Source organism: Alternaria burnsii (genome assembly GCF_013036055.1).
Source record: "Alternaria burnsii strain CBS107.38 chromosome Unknown 728, whole genome shotgun sequence".
Taxonomy (NCBI): Eukaryota; Fungi; Ascomycota; class Dothideomycetes; order Pleosporales; family Pleosporaceae; genus Alternaria; species Alternaria burnsii.
In genome coordinates this window covers 417,752-438,983 of record NW_024066122.1, presented here as the reverse complement: position 1 = coordinate 438,983, position 21,232 = coordinate 417,752, and the positions used below count along the sequence as shown (strand labels likewise).

Sequence of the window (21,232 nt, the reverse complement as noted above, 5' to 3'; positions counted from 1 at the left end):
GATACTCGCGTTGTAGACTAAATCGGCAGAAACGCTAAGACTTTGTGCCCGTCACGCGTTTTGCTCCCGCATTGGTCTTGCGTTGAATTGACTTCTGCAGTGTCACTAAACATAGTAAGCTTCGCCCTTTAAGCCATGTCGGCCCTTGCGTCTCTGTATAACCAACCATCCCATCGCGGTATAAAAGTTTCCCCGCGGAGTCCACAGGTACAATCCTTGTCCATACTCCAACCATGATACAACCAACCCAAGATGGCGAGCGATATGAGCTCACAAGCCCAACCGAGATGCCCAAAGCTGGTGCGTTCCTGTGGAATCAACGTATGATGATTCAGGTCACATGTCGTGGCTTTGCAACTGCGCAGTACATGCAACCCGAGCCTGCCAAATACGCCTATGCACCCAATCTCGAAGCCAAGACCTTTATGCAGCCGGAGCAAAACTACTATGCTCATCACCCCGGCCGATTCGTATACATCAAGGATGAAGAGAATGGCCACATCTTCTCAGCGCCGTACGAACCGGTAAGGGCAAAACTGGATCGCTTTACCTTCGATATAGGCAAGAGCGACATCAAATGGACTGTGGAGAAGCTCGGCATCCGCGTTGAGATGACATTTCTGCTCCCAACAGACGATGTGGCTGAGCTTTGGAACATCAAAGTCACTAACATATCCGATCGCAAGCGGAATCTAAGTGTCTACCCATACTTTCCCCTAGGCTACATGTCATGGATGAACCAAGAAGCGGAGTGGAATGCCAACGTTGGTGGCGTGGTTGGAAGCTGTAAGACCCCATACCAAAAGGCAGAAGACTATCCAAAGACAAAGTACCTCAAAGACAAGACCTACTTTCTCTGCGAAACCACACCGGTCTCATGGGAAGCAAAGCAAGAGGCGTTCGAGGGGGAAGGTGGACTACAAGCACCATCGGCATTACAGAATTCGCAACTTTCGAATAGCGATGCCCGTTACGAGACTCCAACTGCAGTTGTGCAATACTGGGCCGACCTGGAAGAGAACGAGAGCAAAGAGTATAGATTTCTCTTCGGTCCCGCATACGACGAAGCGGAAATTTTGGACATGCGCAAGAGATATCTCAACAAGATGGCGTTCGCGGAAGCAGCTAGGGACTACGAGGACTACATTATGAGAGGCAGCGGTTGCGTGCGTCTCGAGACTCCTGACAAAGATCTCGATAATATGGTTAACAACTGGCTACCAAGGCAATTGTACTACCATGGCGACGTGAACAGACTTACAACCGATCCCCAAACACGAAACTACCTACAAGACAACATGGGTATGAGTTTCATTAAGCCAGAAGTAGCCAGGAAGGCTATCATGACTGCTGTAGGTCAACAAGAGAAGAACGGTTCGATGCCAGATGGTATCCTGCTAGCGAAGGGTGCGGTACTCAAGTACATCAACCAGATCCCTCACACTGACCACTGTGTCTGGCTGCCTATCGCCCTTGAAATCTACCTTGCCGAGACCGGCGACTACGCACTACTAGACGAGAAGGTGACCAGCATGTATGGCGATACATTCACTGTTTTCGAGCGCTTCAGCCGCGCAATGGACTGGCTTCTCTCGTCAAATGCACGAGATGATCGCGGCCTCTCATACATTGCGCAGGGTGACTGGTGCGATCCCATGAACATGGTCGGTCCCAAAGGTGTCGGCGTATCAGGCTGGCTCACGGTTGCAACAGCCTATGCCGTCAACTTGTGGGCGCAGATCTGCGAAGACGCCAACAAACCGGACATCGCAAAGAAATACCGCACCGGCGCCGAACAGGTCAACGAATCGGCCAACGAGCACCTCTGGGACGGCGACTGGTACGCCCGTGGTATCACCGATGATAACGTTACTTTCGGCATCAAAGACGACAAGGAAGGTCGCATTTGGCTGAACCCGCAAGCCTGGTCTATCCTTGGGGGCGCGGCTTCTTCGGAGCAGATTGCAAAAATGCTTCCCCAGGTTGACGAGCAACTCACAACACCCTACGGAGTAGTCATGTTCGGTCCGCCGTTTACAGCAATGCGCGAAGATGTCGGCCGCGTCACGCAAAAGTACCCTGGTCAGGGTGAGAACGGGTCAGTGTACAACCACGCGGCTGCTTTCTACGCGTGGGCGCTCTACGGTATCGATGAAGTCGATCGCGCGTACAACACTCTCCGCGCTATGATTCCTGGTCCTGACGAGGAAGATCTGATTCGTCGTGGTCAGCTCCCAATCTTCATTCCCAACTACTATCGTGGTGGTCATGGAATTGAGCATTTGGACCGTACAGCGGGACGTTCAAGTCAATTGTTTAACACTGGAACTGTGAGTTGGGCGTACAGATGTTTCATCGAAGGGTTGTGCGGTTTGAGGGGCGTAAGAGAGGGTCTGAAGATCGCGCCAAAGATGCCGAGTGCATGGGACGGCATGAAGGTGAGGAGAGAGTTCAGAGGCGCGGTGTTTGATGTCCAGATCAAGCGAGGAGATGTGAAAGATGCGAAGGTTGTGGTTGACGGGCAGGGAGTGGAGGGCAATGTCATCAAGAATGTCAGCGCGGGAAAGACGTACAAGGTACTTGTGGAGGTACCGAGGGCAAAGAAGACGGGTACGAACGGAACGATGTCCAATGGTACGAAGACGAACGGGGACGGTGCCAATGGGACAAAGTAGACGGAATATGAATTATCTCGCAAATTCGTAGATTCAATGCCTCATCATGCTGCCATCATTTACGACTAGAAGAATCGACCGTAAGGCGAGCGTGACCGTCTGCACGCGGCGTTTGTAATTGGCAAATCCACGCACATCAGCCACGCGCAAAGAACATAGTCATGCTATTACTCCACGCGCACGCTGCAACTTCCTCTACACTGATGCCCTTAATGCCAGCCACAACCAAAGCCACCTTTTCCATATTGCAACTCTCATTCCTCTCTTTCACCATGTCACCCCTAGTAAACTTGTCCTTCTTCTTGTTCCCCCAAGGCCACTTGGATGCATTCTTCAGATACGCTTTAGCCACTTCGCTAGACGCTTGAATATCGCCCCACGGGGCGTCTGTCTCGATCTGCAAGTTGGGTAGTGGTAAATGTCTGATCATTTCCAAGCTGTCGCGGTCTCGGAAGGCAAAGTTGTTGACGCTAACCTGTAAGCCCATCGCGACCAGTTTCTGCATCTGCTCTCTAGTTCCGACGAACGAGTGAACTAAGCCAGATCGCAAAGGCAGCTGGTCCATATATGGTTCAAGTATGGAGATGAAATCATCGAACGCGGCGCGACAGTGAAGAAACAGAGGCAGCTCCCACCCTGTGTTCACGATCATATCGAGCTGTCGCTTGAACACGCGTATCTGAACGTCTTGGGGTGCTTCGCCCAATTTGTCGTAGTCTAAGCCGAGCTCCCCGAAAGCGGCCAACAAATGCGAGTCTTCTTTGTCGTTGAGGATCGTTGTGATATTGTGGGAGAGGTCCTGATAGTATTCCTCACCACCTTCATCTGCTTCAACGGCATGGTACGGATGCACGCCCATAGTGACCTTGACTTGCTCTGGTCGATACCGGGCCACTGCGAGATTGAGTTGCGCGTCGGAAGCGTACATGCCCGTGAGCATGACTTTTTCCACCCCTGCGGCCAATGCGCGATCTAGCACTGCATCGAAGTCGGCCTCATGGTATTGTTTGCCCCGATATACACCGGAGAACTCTTTGGCAGTTCCTGTTACAGCAACCTGAGCACTCCCAAAATTGTTCTCAGCCAAGTCGCGTCATCATGGGGAAGGGTATGCGCGTACATCAGCGTATCGGAGCTTTACGGATGGTGCAGAGGGGGCATCTTTGGAAAAGCCGTCTAACAATAACGGTTGTGACATTGTGGTTTGAGATGAAGGGACATGACACGTTGAATGCTGAGATGATGTATTTCTTGAGGTGGATCGCCATCGGAATAGAGACTTCCGACCTCGGAATCCAAGAGTGGGTCGCCTCTCGGAGCTTCGTCTCGCGGTTCTGCTCCCTGACCTTTGAGTTAGATTTGCTGCTTCGATCATGTGTCGTACGTATGGCCAGTCAAAGGCGGCGCAACTGACAAGCGGCGCTCGTCTTGACTAGAGATGGACTGATATACAGGCTCTGACACCCGCATATTTAACACTGGATGAACGCGCTACCAGTGGTTGGCCTTCATATCCAACCTTTTGACGATGATCCGTGCGGCTTCGGTGGTGTATACCATATGGATACTTGATGGTGACCATTAAATGTGAAGTGCAGATGTATTCGATGAGCGAGTGAAGACTTTGTGGATAGGTGTACCGTATGCGACCTCGATCGCATGACTGCGATATCGAGATCTGAGGCTGTCTTCCACAACTTGGTGAACGCTCAATATTGAGGCGATTTCTGGAGGTTTTCTAAGTGTTCGATACCTAGTTCTGCGCAACTCACTCGCAGCTTACGTTGAACGTGTAGAGATAATGTGAAAGCGACAAGGATTGTGTTCATATCAATGAATCTTGAGGGCCACTTCTGCTGTGAGCAGAGACGTCCGCTTTCCCCGTCGAGTTGATCACATCGTTATGCAGTGAAGCAGTATTTCCACGACCGAGCGACTGATCAATCGAAACCGATGACTGTGGCTCAGACTCGGAGTCTGGTGAGAAGTCAATGAGAGTTCCAGTCTGCGCTGTACCAGTGCCGCAAGGGTTCCAAGATGCATCATCATATAGATTTCTGCTCCCGGTTGTGTCGTGTGCTTGATTCAAACCAGTGTCTGTCAACTGCAGGCAGGCGTCGATTGCAGCATCTAAGCCACTATTTCGTCTCATTAGAGTTCTAGTACAGCGGAACTGAGACATTTCCAGGACGTACCTAGAGTCGTGGAATACATCACTAACCAATCCCCGATCTAGAGATGGAAACATAGCATAAAGGTAGTCGACTTGAGAGCTTGGTTCACGTTCTAGCGCACTGTTCGATGTGACCGGTGAGCGTTGGTTCTCCAATGAAGTATCCTGGTGCGCAAATAGGCCTACAAGATCGACAAGCGTATCGGCGTGGTGAACAGTCGGTCTGGGATTCGCAACGCTTCTCTGCCGTTGGACTAGAAACAACTTGACCTTTCGATTCCAATTATCTGCGACTGACGTAGAAAAGCTCTCCAGTGTGCTGATGACGTCGTCTGCGGCTGACATAGAGAAGCTCTCGATTGTGCTGATGACGTCGTCTACTATCGGATGATGTGAAGTTTCTCTATGCAGCTCAGCTGCATTGTCGTGACACGCGGGATGGGTAAAATTGGAAAGAGCCTGAAGTCTCGGGATCTGTAGAGCTATGCTAAAAAAATTCGTTCCAGAATCACGGAGCTGTGTACTCGTTGTGGAGGGCTTTCTCGTCATACTCTCTTGATCTGCGTTATCGTCTCTCGCCACGTATGGCATTTCGCTACCGCCGATCAACAACAAGGAGTCTTGGCTTCGCTGTGTCCGGATGCATAACATTTTCATGCCTGCCCATCTGTACGCGTCGCTAGGTCCGTCGAGCAATGCGACTGCTACTTGAGCTCGAGGCTCTTTCTCGCAGGTTTGCCAATGCACAACACACCACCCCTGGCTTACGAGCGTCTTGCAAAGGCTCTGCACTCGATCTGCAGACATTTGTACTAGTTGTTGGCCTAAGGGATCGCTACCTTCGAAGGAACTGGTCTCAACAAAGCAGAGTCGTACTACAATCTCCCAGAAAGCCATGGCATCAGTGTCTGTGCCTGTCAGACTGACCGGTGGCCCTGTGATTCCGAAAGCATTTCGTAGCCGATCGAAGAGGATATGCTCGCGGAATGGGCTGATGATGTCGTAGCCCAATCGATGAAGTATCGCCGGAAAAAGTTGCTCTGCAGTAGTTGAATACCCGTACAACTCACGGAAAGAATCCGCCTTGATTCCTTGCGTGTGTAACGAGCCTACACTGCTGCCTAGCTGCCGAATGAATGTTTCGAGACTAGTCACTTCCTGGACAAAACCCATTTCGACTGCCGTGAAGCCCATGAAGTCTTCAGATACGAAGCTTCCCTGGTAGAAACCTATAGACGCTTGCCTCTTCTTGCGTGTCAGGAAGAATGGAGCCATGCAACTATCGGACAAAGCGATACCGGCCCCAGAGACACTAGGAGGTATTGCATACATCCAGCCCATCCTGCCTTGTTTGGTTAGAGCGGAGAGTATTTCGTTGAGAGCCTCCTCGGCATTATGGTTTGCATTATAGACAACATCTTTCAAACCCAGGATTCCGCACAGCGCGTAGTACTTGTCGCAAGCGACTGTGGCCTCCAGATGTTCGGCCAGTTGCAGCACGGTCGCTTCCATGTCTAGTTTCTCTGTGTAAAACTCTCGAAGACAGTTACATTGTTTGCACCAAGACCAGAAGTCGTGCAACCAGCTCTTATCCGGATGGCGTTGATGGAGGAAAGCTGCTATCCGTCCGACCGTCCCAAGCTCCATGTAAGCGACAGTTGATTTATCTCCCCAGCTTAACATGTATCGGGCGGAAAGGAGTATCTCTTGGAAGATCCATGCGCGCTTTCGCCATGATCCTTTCCAGAGGGCTTCTAGGCTGTCCAGACAAGCTTGCTCGACTGATGGAGGAATTGACGCCACCAGAGAGATGCAACTCGGTGTGAATAGGCATCGGTGTGACTTAAAACCTCGTTCAGGAGAGGTCTCGGCTATAAGACACTTCATAAGCTTCAAAAGCTCATAAAGGGCTGTAAGGTCGACGTCTCTGAGCAGAAGGATAGTGCACCGTGCATCGAAATATACCTCATTCATGCGCGGGATCCAGTGTATTTTATCCGCTGACGAATTTTGGTCAATGCATTTTGAGTCAAGCCAACATCGAAAGGAATCTGGCTGAAACAGCTTGAGTGGAATTCTCTGGGCAATATCGGTGGGGGCTTTAAGAAGATTTGTCGCAAGATCCGTTGCCGCAAGCATGATCAGACGCTCCCGTATCAGTCTCCAGCTCGGGAACTTATCCACAATGGACTCTTTCCAGTCGCTCCATACGTAAGAGATGGCGAAGTAGCTACCCGACTTTCCAGTCGTGCTCAGCTGGAGCGCACCACTTTGGTCCAGCAAACGATGATACCGTTCAGTGACTGGATCGATTACAGCGAATGCCGATCGTCCGGGGGCCAGGAAGGCTCGTGGGATGGCAGTAGTGGTCATATTTGACCTTTCGTCAGCTATGCCCGGTCGGTGTGCCACGAGGCTGAGAAATGGCAAACAGACCTTCGCTCCGATCAAGGTGTACAGCGTGTTGCTTAGCCGGGTGGCCAACAATGTATTCAGGGCTGCCAAAAGCTTATTGGGAGTAGGTGCGCTGATGACTTCAAGATTGGAGATGCTCAGCAGTAAGCTGCCTGCTTTCGTAATGCGGTGGCGTACGGCTGAAGTCTCGTGACATCCTGATTTAGGTAAGATACCCCACCAACACATGAAGTGTCGCACTCGTCGCCTGATTGCTGTAAACGACGCACCGTGCGATAAATCAGAACAAGTCTTGAAGATATGTGCGCTGATTTGCTAGGTGCTGTAGTAGTAGAATGCCTACCAGCGTACCCACTCCGTCCTACATTTAATCAGCTTCCTTACAACTTATAGCGTCTTTACAACTCATCGGCTATACTCCGACACCAATGCCAGTAAACTGGGTTTGAGGGCCAAACTCTCGTTCTCATCACTGTTCAGTGTCAGTTAGGATCGCATTCGGAGTTGACGAAACTGCATCCTTTCAGCTAGCAGGTATAAGGCTGAGGTCAGGAACGCTCAAGACGTTAGGCCTTAACGCCGTGTGATATTGCCTAGGTCAAGTCTACGAAATCATATGATGCATGGAAGAAAAGAGGTAATGCTGATAGAGTGAGTGCGCGATGCGCTTGATGAAGGAAAAAACAGTAGTGAAGTTGAGGTCGTACTGCAAGTAGCGTGGCAGATCTAGCTCCTCTCAAACGAGTGAGAGGCTCATCAGACTCTGACGCGGATTCACAAGGGCTGGAAATGACACTCGATCTCAGGTGCGGGGTACCGCCAGCCTTTGTCTCCTTCTGCTGCTGTGCCGCATATGCATCTCCCCTCTTGTATGTCTGATCGAGCACCAAGGTTCACCACCCCTCACTATCTTTAGTCAGGTCTGCGCCGACATGATTTCGATGAACACACAACAGGTCCATACTGCTTCGAGAACCACCATAGGCAAGGCGCAAGCAGACCTGGAGGGGACGCCAACTGAGCCTCTTCTTCCGCCACATGTCAGCGGATCGTACAAAGTGGATGAGCGAGTCATCGCAGGTATATCAGCCAAAGCGGTTCTTCATTTGAGACTGACCTTGATCCAGCATTCCCCGTTCCCAAGACTCAAGTAATAGACGCCTACAATTACGGCAAATCGCTCTGGGGTAAAGCGGCCAAGATTGTCGTCCAGCTTCCCACGGGACAAACCGACAACTACTTCCTCAAGGTTTGGCCTCTCACCGAGGAGCTATCAGAGAATGAATACTAATTCGACAAAGGTGGTTTCTCTAGGAAGCATAGGAAGGCACATGTGCGAAGGCGAATACGAATCGCTCAAATCCATCTATGCAGTCTCCCCTTCGTTCGTTCCACAGCCATATGGTTGGGGCCAGATCGACGAAGATTCAGCAGAGACGTACTTTCTGCTTGCGGCTTTTCGAGATGTGGGAGAACAGGTATGTGTAACTTAACTCTTGGAGTGACCGAAAGCTGATGTTCAAAGCCCGCAGATCCAGTCAAGTTAGCTGCGGGTCTAGCAGATATGCATCAACGATCCATCCCACCAACCGGCAAATTCGGCTTTCACTTCTCCACGTGCCATGCGCGTATCGCTCAGGCTGTCGATACCTGGGAAGATTCGTGGTGCACTGTGTATAGTCGGCACCTTGGTCATGTCATGGAGCTTGCTAAGCCAATGCTTCAATGGCCTGAGTTCGACGTTGTTTGCGATCTCACACTCCAGAAAGTGGTACCACGTCTTCTGTTACCTCTTCAAGCAGAAGGTCGAGTCCTGAAACCATGCCTTATCCACGGTGACTGTTGGGACGGAAACACCGCAATGGACGCCAGGACAGGCGAGGCTTTCGTGTTCGACGTTTGCTCCTTCTACGGACACAATGAGTATGACACTGGCAACTGGAGAGCACCGCGCCATCGGCTGAGCAGCAAGGCATATATCCGAAATTATAAGCGTAATTTCCCGGTATCTGAGCCTGTAGAGGACTGGGACGCACGAAACCTGCTATACTCGTTAACTTTCAACATTGGTAACACTATCTATATCCCGGGTTCACAGCAGCGTCAGGTCGTGTTTGACGATATGAATACGCTGTGCCAGCTCTTCTGCCCTGACGAGCTGGAAGCCGCAATGCTGAAGCTCAGGAGAGACTCTGCTGCCGGCGCAAGCTTGCAGACAGGCCGACCGATAGCTGATTTGAATGACGATTATACGGAGGCCGGGGCGCAGGAAGAGGAGGAGGAGGAAGAGTTGCCGCTCTAGATGGAGTTATGCCGCGTCCCACCTTTCGAGCTGCTTCGGCAGACAGGCCGCGGACTGAGATCACAGTATGAGATATGATTATATGATGACAATGTTGTGCACTTGATGAGGTTGATTGCAGTGGTTGGTGGCTCAATGAAGCTTCGGTGTGCGCGTCGCGTGTCGCGTTTCGCGCGACGACGTTACCGGCTTTTAACGCTGATTGAGCATGCCCCGCCTGTTCTTGAAGTCTTGCCATCGCCAAAATCGACCCAACAACTTAACACCAAAAGCTGCGACGCTCGTCCTGGGCTGCGATAGCAACCCTTGCAAATTCCAATCGCGTCCGCCTAGGAGCCATCGGCAGTATTGATCTTGTTGGCCTGCCTTGCTTGATCGGAAAGTATGGCCAATCGACAGCTACCACAGAGTGGGGCGAACGAAAACTTCCACGGCACCACGGTATGCTAACTATTTAGGAGAAGACCACGACTGAGTCGAAATTCTTCAGAAAACGAGACATGAAGTATCAAATATCACATAGATGAAGGTCAAACTGAGACTTCTGTCATCAACACCAATAACAACTGGCCTGCTGGCCCAATGGCAAGGCGCTTGACTACGATTCGTCGATATCAAGAGATTGCAGGTTGTAAGTAGCACACAAGATGCCATCAATTCGAACATCTAGTCTAACAACAATAACAGCGATCCCTGCGTAGGTCACAAATCATCTTTTTTTTTTCGTGTCGTCGATGGCACTAGTGGGGCATCTCATAAGACGTAGCTCAAGTTTGGCCGAGTCGCATGCCGAGACCACCTAGTACATCAATGTATTCATGGAATCATCCTATTGAATACGAGTAGATTCTTTTTTGGCCTTGAGAGACTTCGGGAAAGTGTTGGCATTTCCCAACTTGTAGATGTTGCCGTCGCTCCATACATATGATCATCACACGCTTGTGTGAGTCGTCATCTCCCACTTACTGCGCAACTTCAATGCCATACGCAGCATACGGAAAGTTTTCAAGACTAGACCTCAGCTCCGCCATTCCATCCTCCGATACCATTCGTCCATCTTCAGTCACCACAGGACTCTTGGCAACCCCCTCCGCGGGCTCCCCATACCTCGGCACATTGCCATCCTCCTCCGTCCTACCCATAAGCACATCCATCTCCCTCCCTTTACAAACCTCCGCCAGCCCAAGGTGAGGCACCCAAACGACCCGCATACCTGCCTTCCTCGCTGCCTCAACCCCAGCAATTGAATCTTCAAACACTAAACACTCACTGGGCTCCAAACTCCGCTCTCCGCGGGCTGTCTCAGCATCGTTTAGTCTCTTTAGAGCAATGAGGAAGATATCGGGTTCTGGTTTTTTCTGACTATCGGACATTTCGGGGTCGTCACCAAAGACGTGGAAGGCTGGGTCATCGAATGCTTCATTAATGAGTGGTATGTGCGACGTCTTGAGTGCAAACTTTTGGTGGCCAGCAGAACTAGCTAGTGAGAGGAGCACGGGAGGCGACGTTCTTGTTTTGAGGGTAGTAAGAAGTGTCTCGACACCTGAGAGCAGCTTGCTATTCTTGAAAAGCTGTGTACTCTCTTTCTCCTTTGCTGACCATTGTGCGGGTGTGAGGGGTACTTGAGCCCAGTCTAGCAGGCGCTTTGTACCCTTTACGAAGAATGAGCGGGATGGAAGATGGCTTGAGGCTGAGCAATACGAACCCTTGTACCTCTACTTTGCTGCGTAGCTTTGATCTTCCAAGGGTACTCTGGTCTTCCATACTCGCGAAGGATATTGTTGTAGATGTCCGTATAGATGTCCTCGGAGTTGATGAGAGTGCCGTCTACATCAAAGATGCATGCGCGTACTGACGGCAGTGAGACCATGGAGACTGTTCCGGCAACGTACCAAACTCTGACAGGGCGTGATCAGGGGGCCTTGTGTTCTGGCTCTGAGGCTTCAGCTTTGTGTGTGTGTTCTACTTCGAGTGTATGGCTCGGGGTTAACTCCGTCTACCCCGCGGGAACTAAACCACATGAGGATTAGCTTGTCCATGCCCAGCATATGAAGCATCTTGGAAGCAGTCACTACGACCGACGTTCACTCTTACCACACAGCAGCTGAGTCTCAGCTCTGGGCGGTAGAGAAGAGGCGTCTCTTCTCATGTATCGATTTACTCTCCTCGCCGATTACCATTGGCAAACCTAATGCATTGGGACCCATACCTCCCACCCCTCAATACACCATCTTGTAAATTTGATGTGCAGGAACTACGATCGGATGCGTCCAGATTCTTGTCGAGAGATAAGCCATCACGGGTTTACTTCCTCGACAGCCTGCAAGGCAATGTTCATCACGAGAGATCATCTCCTTTCGGGTACCTCCAGTATCGCTGCACCATCCTGCTAGTCCACTCATACTCCACGAACCCGCTCTTTAACCAATTCCAGGCTTGCAACATCGAGAAACTACCGAGTGCATAATATCGTATGCATCGCTTCCCCTGTATCCAACTGCCGGTCAATCGTCCTCATACCGAACGTTCCTGAATACGGGATACCAATACATTCAAGTGGGTGTCTGACATGCATAGCAACTCCCTTTACCAGCCTAGTTCTACAATGTTGAGACTTATCCTACTCGGAAGTATATCGTCGGCGCTGTGCGAATGACTCAGCTCGTTGTCACATGCCACTGCGAGGCTGACAACTTGACCTTAGGTACATGGTGGCTGCATGGCGAGGGTAGTCAAATTTCTCTTCACGAGAAATCTCCACTTATGCTGGGCTAGACTTCGAAAGACTTGTACGTGTAAGCAACCCGGCTAGTGTCTGGCGGCAGCGTATCTTGTTCGCAGATGTTCCCCACACGGGTCGATCAGCCACTGGCGGTTGTGTGTGCGCCACGTTATTTTCACTTCATCCTTCAAATTTGGGGGCTTACTTGAGGCTGCTATGTGTGGTAGTGTGTTCTCACGCAGTTCAGACCGGATGATAAGCTGCTCAAACCGTGGTGTCGAGTTGGTGGTGAAGGCTTCGGACTACTTCCACAACGGGTTTCCTCTATCGGGTAACCCATCGCCGTCACGATAATCGCTAAGACGCCTGCTACTGACCGCGCCTGGGGTGACGATACGTCCAACCACCTAAACGATGTAACAAAGCGATTTTGCACAGCTGATGCAGCTAGGAGACGACTCAATACTGATACGGTATCGCAGGGCTGCGGCATAAGAGCGGCATAGCCAACCTGGTGTCATGTACGTAGCTATTCTTAGCGCTAGATCATTCTCAGTTCGTATCGCAACACCGTGAACCCAGGATCTTGTCGTAGGGCTACGGAGAAGAGTCCGAATCGTCCCGCATGTTAGGCGCGCCATCGCACCAGTTACACGTTTGTCCAGTGTCGGCAGTGTGTAACGAGCGAACGTGCTGCTAGACCCTGAGATCGCCAGATGACATCGCCCACAAGAGCGCCGGCTCATAGCGCTCGATTGCAGCGAAATCAATAGGAGAGTTTTCAGGGAGCTAAGATGTATGCGCGGAAAATAGATTGAAGTTGGCGTATGTAGTCAGGACGCTGATTGGCTGTGATAAGACCCTTTACTTATCCGGTAATACCAAGCAGCGGGACACCTGCCTAAGCGAGTACTAACAAGATAGCGGTCCGTATGTCGTCCCTGTTTTTTCTTGCCTTGTCAGCCGCAATATGAGAAAAGTATACTATTGAAAAGATGCAGCTCGCGTGCTGATACGTGCAGGCAACGCCGCAGTCATGCAGCCCGGTTGTCACCAACATACTTACCGAAGTTGGCATACTGTACGGCCGTGATGTGGCATCGGTCTGATCAGGCGCGGCAGAGCATGGGCTGAGCGGTGGTCGAGGTGTAGAGATACAAGACGCTTATATACATTGTCTGCCTGGGATGCTATACGACATCTTGGGTGCTGTTAAACAGCCGGTGCGCCTTCTTGCACTCGGAACTTTGTCAATTGCATATACTTTCATCGTTCATTTGACTTTCCCATTGCGCCACAGATGGCGCAACATCACGCCTTGCGGCAGCCATTTAGCCTGCTGCTCCTCGTACTGTCCCTGGTATGGTACGCTAGCGGACAAAGTACCGCGACACCCGACCTACCCAGCAATACCACATCTCCTGAACCAAAGGTAGGATGGAACGCCGAAGGATGTTACACAGACAGCGTCGGCGGTCGAACGCTGTCCGTGGGGATGGGAGTGGCCGGTGCTATGACCAATGCGAAGTGCAGAGACGCATGTCGAGCAGGAGGCTATGTTCTAGCTGGTACTGAGTATGCTGGTGAATGTTTCTGTGATAACCAGATCAGAAACAATGGCGGCCCTGCACCTGACGGCGAAGTGGGATGCAACATGGCATGCAATGGAGATCAGACTGAGATGTGTGGCGGCCCTGATCGCTTGACATTCTTCCGATTCTACACAGGTGGCGAATCGACCGTTTCGGCAACTGCTTCACCTACTGCGTCGCAGACAGCATCTGCGACCAAGACATCCAGTGCAGTCCCTGTTGCAACGGGACTCCCAGAAGGGTTCGAGTACAAGGGCTGCTATGTTGATGGACCCGGCTTCCGCATCGTCAACTACCAACAACCCGATGATCAAAGTATGACCATTGCCTCATGCTCCAACGCGTGCGCGAAAGCTGGCTACGAGATCGCCGCTATGGAGTACAGTTACCAATGCTTCTGCGATAACACCGTAAGTACAGTCAGGTCTGCCGATGTACCAATCACTGACTCTCGCAGGTGAGAATGGGTGGCAAGCCTGCTTCTTCCGAATCAGAGTGCAACACAAAATGTGCTGGCAACCAGGATGAGACTTGCGGAGGCCCCAACCGAATGAGCATCTACTCAAGCCAAGATCCGTTGAAGGTCATCAACGCTCCGGCCCCTATCCAGAATGTGAGCGATTGGCAATACCAAGGATGTATTACCGACACCAACAACCAGGTGTTTCCATGGAAGCTAGTGAACCAGACAGGCAACTCACCACAATGGTGTCTAAGCCAATGCCAAGCCTTCGGTTATCAGGCAGCTGGAATGGAGTATGGTGAAGAATGTTATTGTGGAGACCTTGATGGCATCGAGAAGAGTGGCTCAAAGACAGTCGCAGAGTCTGAATGCAACACTGCTTGTCCAGGCGACCCCGAAGCCCTGTGCGGCCAAGGTAACCGACTCAGCTGGTACAAATGGGAAGGCGATCCGTTATACGTATGGGAGTACCCCAAAGGCATTGCGGCTGGACGCTACGAGTTCTTGGTTGGCGGTCCTATCATCCCCCTGATTTCGCAACCTGGTGTCAACGGCAAGGTGTCTCTCCTCGAGAAGCATGGAACAGGTGAGCCCAACACCACTGGTGCGTACGAATTTGATCCTTCAATCGGTGGCGACATTTTCCATGCTTTCCGTGAACTGAGCGGCATCAAGACAGACATATTCTGTGCTGCAGGTCTGACTATGCCGGATCGTGCTGGTCGACAGATCAATATTGGTGGATGGTCGACAGATTCGTTGTTTGGCGTCCGCATCTACTGGCCGGACGGTTCTGCTGGTGTTAACGGCACGAATGACTGGCAGGAAGATGTCAATAGCATCAAGCTTCAGAGAGGCCGTTGGTACCCTACAGGAATGGTCATGGCAAACGGATCGATGTTAATTGTCGGCGGGCAAGATGGCTCCAATGGTCCGCCAGTGCCGAACATGGAGATTTTGCCTACCGTAGGTCCTGTGTACGAAGCGCAGTATTTAAGGGATACCGACCCGTACAACCTTTATCCCTTCCTAGTCGTACTGCCGTCGGGTGGTATCTTCATCCAGTACTACAACGAGGCTCGTATCCTCGACGAAGTTAGCCTAGACACAGTCAAGATCTTGCCAAAGGCACCAGCTGCCGTCAACGACCCCACCGGAGGGCGAACCTACCCGTACGAGGGTACTCAAGTCCTGATGCCTCAGTACTACCCTTACGACGCTCCGCTGGAGGTGCTCATCTGTGGTGGCGCAGCAAGACAACCCAAGTGGGGTCTCGACAACTGCGTCAGTATTGAACCCGATGTCGCCAACCCCGAATGGACTCTTGAGCGCATGCCTTCTCGACGTGTCATCTCGTGCATGGCAACGCTACCAGATGGAACTTATCTGATCCTGAATGGCGCTGAAGTTGGCGAAGCAGGTTTCGGTCTTGCAGACCAGTCGAACCTCAACGCTGTTCTGTACGATTCCCGAAAGCCACGACATCAACGTATGAGTATCATGGCTAACACGACAATTGCGCGCATGTATCACTCCGAAGCCGTAGTCATGGACGACGGGAGGATCCTGGTGTCAGGCTCCGATCCCCAAGATGAGGGCAAGCATCCTCAGGAGCACCGCATTGAGGTCTTCCTCCCACCCTATCTGCTTTCTGGTGCAGCGCAGCCTACCTTTGAGCTACCTCAGAACGACTGGATCTGGGAGGAAGACTACTCTTTCACGGTAACTTCGTCTTCTGGTGGTCCAATCAAAGTGTCGCTGCTCGGATCTGAGTCTAGTACTCATGGAAGCTCGATGGGTGCGCGTATCCTGTTCCCGAGCGTGTCTTGCTCAGGCGGAGCATGTACAGTCAAGGCGCCCAAGGGACCATACGTCGCCCCTGTAGGATGGTATAGAATGTTTGTTCTGGATGGGCCAACACCGTCGCATGCGAAGTGGGTTCGTCTGGGTGGAGATCCAGCTGCACTCGGTAACTGGCCTGACGCTGCTGCCTTCCAACCCTTGCCGGGTATGGGACCCGTAGGCGTATCGAGCAAATCGATCGCGAACGCGACCGTACCAAGATCGATGTCGACCGTTGCTCGCAGCTTCCAGGGTTGATCAGGATCTCGGGGAACGTCGAGCAAGCTAATGTATATTTGTTAATTTGTTAGCGGACGTAGTAGTACTCACATCAAGCGGGCCCTATAGTACTGTAATACAGCATGCATGGCATGAGAATTCGATCAATCTTGATGTTTCTAATGTACATGTGCGAACAGGTCTATGTCTGGTGCAACCGATGGTTAGCGCTGATGTAAGACCCAGTACAGTGAGCGTGCGCGCAACGTACTATTGGCAGTGACCTCTTTTGAGTTCAGGTTGTTCGAATTAATTCCTCCTTCTGGGACCTAGCGACTGGAAGCCGGACGTCCTCCTGCTGGCCGCAGTCTTGCCTGCCTGAGCCAATGAGCCCTCATGTCATCTCTTCGTCTTCTTCATCGCTACTTGGGAAGCTCCATTCACTTGACTGGTAGTAGTCGTACTCTTCGTCAGACCCTGCTGTACTGAGCGCTCTTGCGTCATACGTTTGGGTGCTGAAGGCAGAGTAAGCAGACCTCCTCGGCGATGGCGACTTTGAACGACGTCGCTTAATAGTCTGGACGTAGCTCACACTACTGAGATGGGTGCGTAAGCTGTTTCGAGTCGGGGACGGTGAGTGGTGGCGCTTCTTGGTAGTCGTGGGGCTCAGAGCTTTTGGTTGCGCATCGTCGCTTGTGGAATGAACCACGGTGCGCTCATTCACAGGTTCAGGGTCGTCTTGCGAAGCTGTCGGCCAAAGGCGTCTAGGAAAATAATATCTTCTTCGAATGCGCTCTTGGGTTTCTTCCTCGGTTTCTCGCGATTTGGCTTTCTTGGTTGGCTGTTGTGGCATATCCGCCGTCACTAAAGCCCACCGTTCAAGATGGTGAGTGGATCCAGAAACGCCAATTGGAGCTATCAGATCATCTTCCTTCTGTCGCTCTTCTTGCCACTTGTTCATCCGTGGAGCTTTCCGCAGACGCGAGCTGCCTTGATAGTGTTGCGACATGGCGATTCGTGGAAACGCAGAGGCAGGCGCAACCCCAGATTTGCGACAGGCAACTGATGATCTGATTTGGTAGCGAATGACGAATCAGAATTGGCCACCTAATGAAGTGATGTTGGGCGGCAGCGGCAGATGGCGCAGACAGCCGCGTGATGGCGGGAGTAGACGCGTCCGGCAGAGTCGCGTTAGACTCAGAGCCTGCAATGACGCGCAGAGTGCAGGCAAGGAGTGTCAGGGAGGTGCCACCGAGCTTTTTGGCGGTCCCGTTCCCCAAGAGATGATGTCTCGATGCACTAGCAAACGCTCAACGCTCCTGCATGGAGTCGACATGTTCGCAGTTGATCGGCACCCCTTGCGGGTGGGTGGGGACAGAGGCGCGCATGCTTGGCGCCGTCGCGGTGACAATCTACTTTCTTTTCACTACAACTCGCAAGACTCCTCCATCGAGGCTCTTGTATCTCTGCATACCTTTACACAACAATATTATCACATGTCAGCTTCGGCTCGCCAACATCCTGCAGCAGCCACCGACGACTTCGGCTAATCCTAGCCGGAGAGAGACGCGGCGATTACGCCCGGCAGCCCGCCCTGCATCAAACCCAACGCCCATGTCCGATGATTCGACATCCATAGACCGCTTACGACGACTTGGGCCAATTCCGACGGAGCGAGTTAATGCAAGCCATCTCCACGTGCCGTTCCTGCCAGATAGTCCATGAATAAGACGCGGCATATGGAAATGTGTGGGAAACTCCGCCCGTTGACCACCTCTCCTCACATGATTGGCCCAACTTCTGAAAAACGCGAACCTAACAACGCAGCACTGATCATCTACGCTTGGGTTACCGCTGAGCTGGATACTGCGCAATCCATCTAAAGCGCGCTGGGGGGTAGCCTAAGGCCGCCAGTTTGATCGTTACGTTTTGCTTCGTGCCTCTCCTTGTCGAGAGGAAGAAGAAAAGAGAACATGTCAGCATCGAACAGTTCTCTACGCACTAACGGGAGCGCCCTTGATTACTCCACCGCTGAAGAGGCTAGCAGCTCCGGTCCGTCGCTTCAAATCGACGTGCGTTCCCTGTCCTATCGCTTGGCTGTGTTAGCCTGCCCGACTGACAGCTGGCATTTAGAGTGAGGACACCGAGGAGCAAAGCGATCAAAGCGACGAACGCGACTCTGAGTTTGGTGATTCTGCTTACGGTGACAATCGATCTTCTTACACCATGTCCGCAACCTCGTCAGTGTTCAACTTTCGCTATGAGAATGGCAGGCGGTACCACGCCTACGCCGAGGGCCAGTACCCGGTACCTAATGATGAGGTGTGCAGCTTACCGACTAATGTAGGAATGAGTTGCTGACACCAGCGCCAGGTGGAAGCAGATCGACTGGACCTACAGCACCACGCCTTCAGACTGACACTAGATGGGAAACTCTACCGAGCGCCTATACCAAAAGACGTGCAGAATGTCCTTGACATAGGATGCGGAACTGGTATCTGGTCCATTGAATTCGCTGATGAGCATCCATCCGCGCGTGTTCTCGGCACTGATCTGAGTCCCATCCAGCCCGCTCAAGTACCCCCTAACTGTGAATTCCTCATCGATGACTGCGAGGCAGACTGGATCTTCCGTGATCCGTTCGACTTCATCCATGCCCGAGCCATGGTAGCAGCCATCAAGAATTGGGACCGCTTCTTCGAGCAAGCCTACGTCAACCTCAAGCCAGGAGGATACCTTGAGTGCCAAGACCTTGCCTTCCCCATACGATGCTTGGACTCTGGCGTCACTGCGGAAAATTCCCCGCTGATGCGCTGGTCAGAGCTCTTTCTCCAGGCTGCTAAAGTTATCGGTCTCGACGGTACGGGACCGAGACATTTCACGCCACAACTACGGAATGCAGGCTTCAAGAACATCAACCTCAAGTCGTACAAATGGCCCGTTGGTAAGTGGGCAAAGGGCGCGAGGTTCAAGCTTCTCGGTCGTTTCGTTTATGAGGATCTGATGGATTGGCTTCCAAGTAGTTCGCTGGGCCTGTTCACGCGCGTACTGAAGTGGTCGAGAGAGGAAGTGGAAGTCTTTCTGTCGGAGTGCAGAGCGGAGGCTAAGAGAAAAGACCGACACTACTACGCTGATGTGTAAGTTGTTGTCATCGCGAATGATTGGCTCTGCTGATTCACCAGTTTCTTCTATCATGCTCGTAAGCCAGAAGGTGCGAACTTTTCAAGCCAGGAACAAGACTTCGTATCATGGGAGGAACCAATAGATCGTGATGAGGACGATGACGGCCATCACGCTAGACCATCAACTATAGTCTCTGCTTCCTCGGTGCCGTTGTCTTCGGCAACCACAACGGAGCAGGAAACAGACCACTCGACACCACCTACGTCGACCACTCAAGACAAACAGCCGTCAGTCAAAGAAGGTGATGATGGAACATAGATGTGTTGAGGTCATGGAATGTATATAGGAAGAAATAGGACAACGCAAACAAATACGCCACCGCTATTATCACCGCGCAAACTAACAGCGGACGTACAGAACTGGAAGCCGACAAGAAGATTCTGTACGATCCGTCGATCGAGATAGGCACAACAATCCTTCCATCATAGTTCTACGTAGCCCTACTCGCCCTGTGAGCACACACACACACCCACCTCCAACTTCTCTCATGCAGGTAATTCTTCCTCCATATCGGCTCACGGAATAGCCACTCCCTTCTCATAACTTTTCTGCAGACGCCACTACCCTCTAGTTCTGAGACAATCCTTAAAACCGGCCTCTTCCTCCGCCAGCCTTCTATTCCGATTCCACTCCCTCTGCATCTCGCTTTCAGGCCCACACCTCCTCTCATTCCAAGCTCTCAGGAACTCGATATCTCCCAGCACTTGTTTGACATATGGCTCGGAACCGTCTAGCCTTCTTGCTCTCCAGCACCCTTGGTCCTTATCCCAGAGCATTAATTCGCGCCATGCGTCCGGTACGCCTTTGTACTCGCTCAACTCGCACTTGAGATGGGGGAAGAGACGGCGCCACATTGTGCGGGGGCCTACATAGTTTTGATACTGTGATTTCGGCCAAGGTACTGATGCGAGAGCGGGCTCAGGTGCGGGCGCTCGTTCGAGTGCTGGTTCAGCCTTAGCTTTCCCTTTGTTCTTGGTTCTGGTAGCGAGAGCGGGAGCGGGGACCGAGCGGGTGACGAGAATTGCCGAACGAGTATGATGGGAATATTGTTTAGCATACGGGTTCTGTACTGGTGGCTGTCTACTGCTTGGACCAGCAGCAGGAGGGATATGACTGCTTCGTTTCGATGCAGCACCAAGACCCGAACTCGATGTCGCCTCCACACGGCGGTGACTTCCCCCAGCTTCCTGCTCAGTCTCGACCCGACGTCGGCGCTTGGGTCTTCTGTCTTGCGCCTCTTGTTCGCTCGGTTCAGCTTCGACGACGGCAAGAAGATTTCCAGAGCGCAACCGCTTTGAACTCTTCTTGGGCTTTGCTGCTACTTCTTTCGCTCGATCGAGCTCACCCTCGGCGATAATCTCGTTCCAGATCCGTTTTGGGAAATGGATTTTGAGAGTGGAAGACTTGTCCTTCGCGATAGGATGAGGAGGAGGAGTTGGATCTCTCCTGTCCAAATCTTCACCATCTTCCGTTTCTTCTCCGTCTGCTTCTGCAACTCCCGTCGCGTCTGACTGCTGCGGATTCTGAATAAGAAGCAAAGGCCGGAGATTCCTGTCAAAGTAGTCGTCCATGGTTGGAACCGTAGGCGTTGTGGCCAACGGCTGGTAATGGCTGCCAGCGGTGATATTAGAGTTGGAAGACATATT

At 51.9% G+C, this 21,232-nt stretch overlaps 9 protein-coding genes across 9 annotated transcripts; 4 read left to right on the top strand and 5 right to left on the bottom strand.

The window, feature by feature from the left end:
- Nucleotides 1-233: 233 nt before the first annotated feature.
- GT037_009505 (glycoside hydrolase family 94 protein) lies at nt 234-2,675 on the top strand (the record flags this gene model as incomplete). Its single annotated transcript, XM_038934552.1, has 1 exon — nt 234-2,675. The coding sequence occupies one exon, from the start codon at nt 234-236 to the stop codon at nt 2,673-2,675; it is 2,442 nt and encodes an 813-aa protein (XP_038782827.1).
- Nucleotides 2,676-2,811: 136 nt separating this feature from the next.
- Nucleotides 2,812-3,873, bottom strand: GT037_009504 (mg-dependent dnase; the record flags this gene model as incomplete). Its single annotated transcript, XM_038934551.1, has 2 exons — nt 2,812-3,732; nt 3,796-3,873. 2 exons carry the CDS (start codon nt 3,871-3,873, stop codon nt 2,812-2,814), a joined length of 999 nt encoding a protein of 332 aa, XP_038782826.1.
- Nucleotides 3,874-4,500: 627 nt separating this feature from the next.
- Nucleotides 4,501-7,221, bottom strand: GT037_009503 (uncharacterized protein; the record flags this gene model as incomplete). Its single annotated transcript, XM_038934550.1, has 2 exons — nt 4,501-4,813; nt 4,871-7,221. The coding sequence occupies 2 exons, from the start codon at nt 7,219-7,221 to the stop codon at nt 4,501-4,503; spliced, it is 2,664 nt and encodes an 887-aa protein (XP_038782825.1).
- A 974-nt stretch (nt 7,222-8,195) lies between these two features.
- On the top strand, nt 8,196-9,565 carry GT037_009502 (uncharacterized protein; the record flags this gene model as incomplete). The annotated part of the gene is made up of 4 exons (XM_038934549.1): nt 8,196-8,343; nt 8,391-8,512; nt 8,565-8,741; nt 8,789-9,565. The coding sequence occupies 4 exons, from the start codon at nt 8,196-8,198 to the stop codon at nt 9,563-9,565; spliced, it is 1,224 nt and encodes a 407-aa protein (XP_038782824.1).
- Nucleotides 9,566-10,527: 962 nt separating this feature from the next.
- On the bottom strand, nt 10,528-11,435 carry GT037_009501 (haloacid dehalogenase-like hydrolase; the record flags this gene model as incomplete). Its single annotated transcript, XM_038934548.1, has 2 exons — nt 10,528-11,217; nt 11,271-11,435. The coding sequence occupies 2 exons, from the start codon at nt 11,433-11,435 to the stop codon at nt 10,528-10,530; spliced, it is 855 nt and encodes a 284-aa protein (XP_038782823.1).
- A 2,152-nt stretch (nt 11,436-13,587) lies between these two features.
- On the top strand, nt 13,588-16,736 carry GT037_009500 (uncharacterized protein; the record flags this gene model as incomplete). Its single annotated transcript, XM_038934547.1, has 3 exons — nt 13,588-14,289; nt 14,337-16,361; nt 16,650-16,736. The coding sequence occupies 3 exons, from the start codon at nt 13,588-13,590 to the stop codon at nt 16,734-16,736; spliced, it is 2,814 nt and encodes a 937-aa protein (XP_038782822.1).
- A 61-nt stretch (nt 16,737-16,797) lies between these two features.
- GT037_009499 (uncharacterized protein) lies at nt 16,798-17,412 on the bottom strand (the record flags this gene model as incomplete). The annotated part of the gene is made up of 1 exon (XM_038934546.1): nt 16,798-17,412. The coding sequence occupies one exon, from the start codon at nt 17,410-17,412 to the stop codon at nt 16,798-16,800; it is 615 nt and encodes a 204-aa protein (XP_038782821.1).
- Nucleotides 17,413-18,376: 964 nt separating this feature from the next.
- Nucleotides 18,377-19,844, top strand: GT037_009498 (uncharacterized protein; the record flags this gene model as incomplete). Its single annotated transcript, XM_038934545.1, has 4 exons — nt 18,377-18,475; nt 18,537-18,725; nt 18,777-19,540; nt 19,586-19,844. The coding sequence occupies 4 exons, from the start codon at nt 18,377-18,379 to the stop codon at nt 19,842-19,844; spliced, it is 1,311 nt and encodes a 436-aa protein (XP_038782820.1).
- A 302-nt stretch (nt 19,845-20,146) lies between these two features.
- Nucleotides 20,147-21,229, bottom strand: GT037_009497 (uncharacterized protein; the record flags this gene model as incomplete). Its single annotated transcript, XM_038934544.1, has 1 exon — nt 20,147-21,229. One exon carries the CDS (start codon nt 21,227-21,229, stop codon nt 20,147-20,149), a length of 1,083 nt encoding a protein of 360 aa, XP_038782819.1.
- Nucleotides 21,230-21,232: the final 3 nt, after the last annotated feature.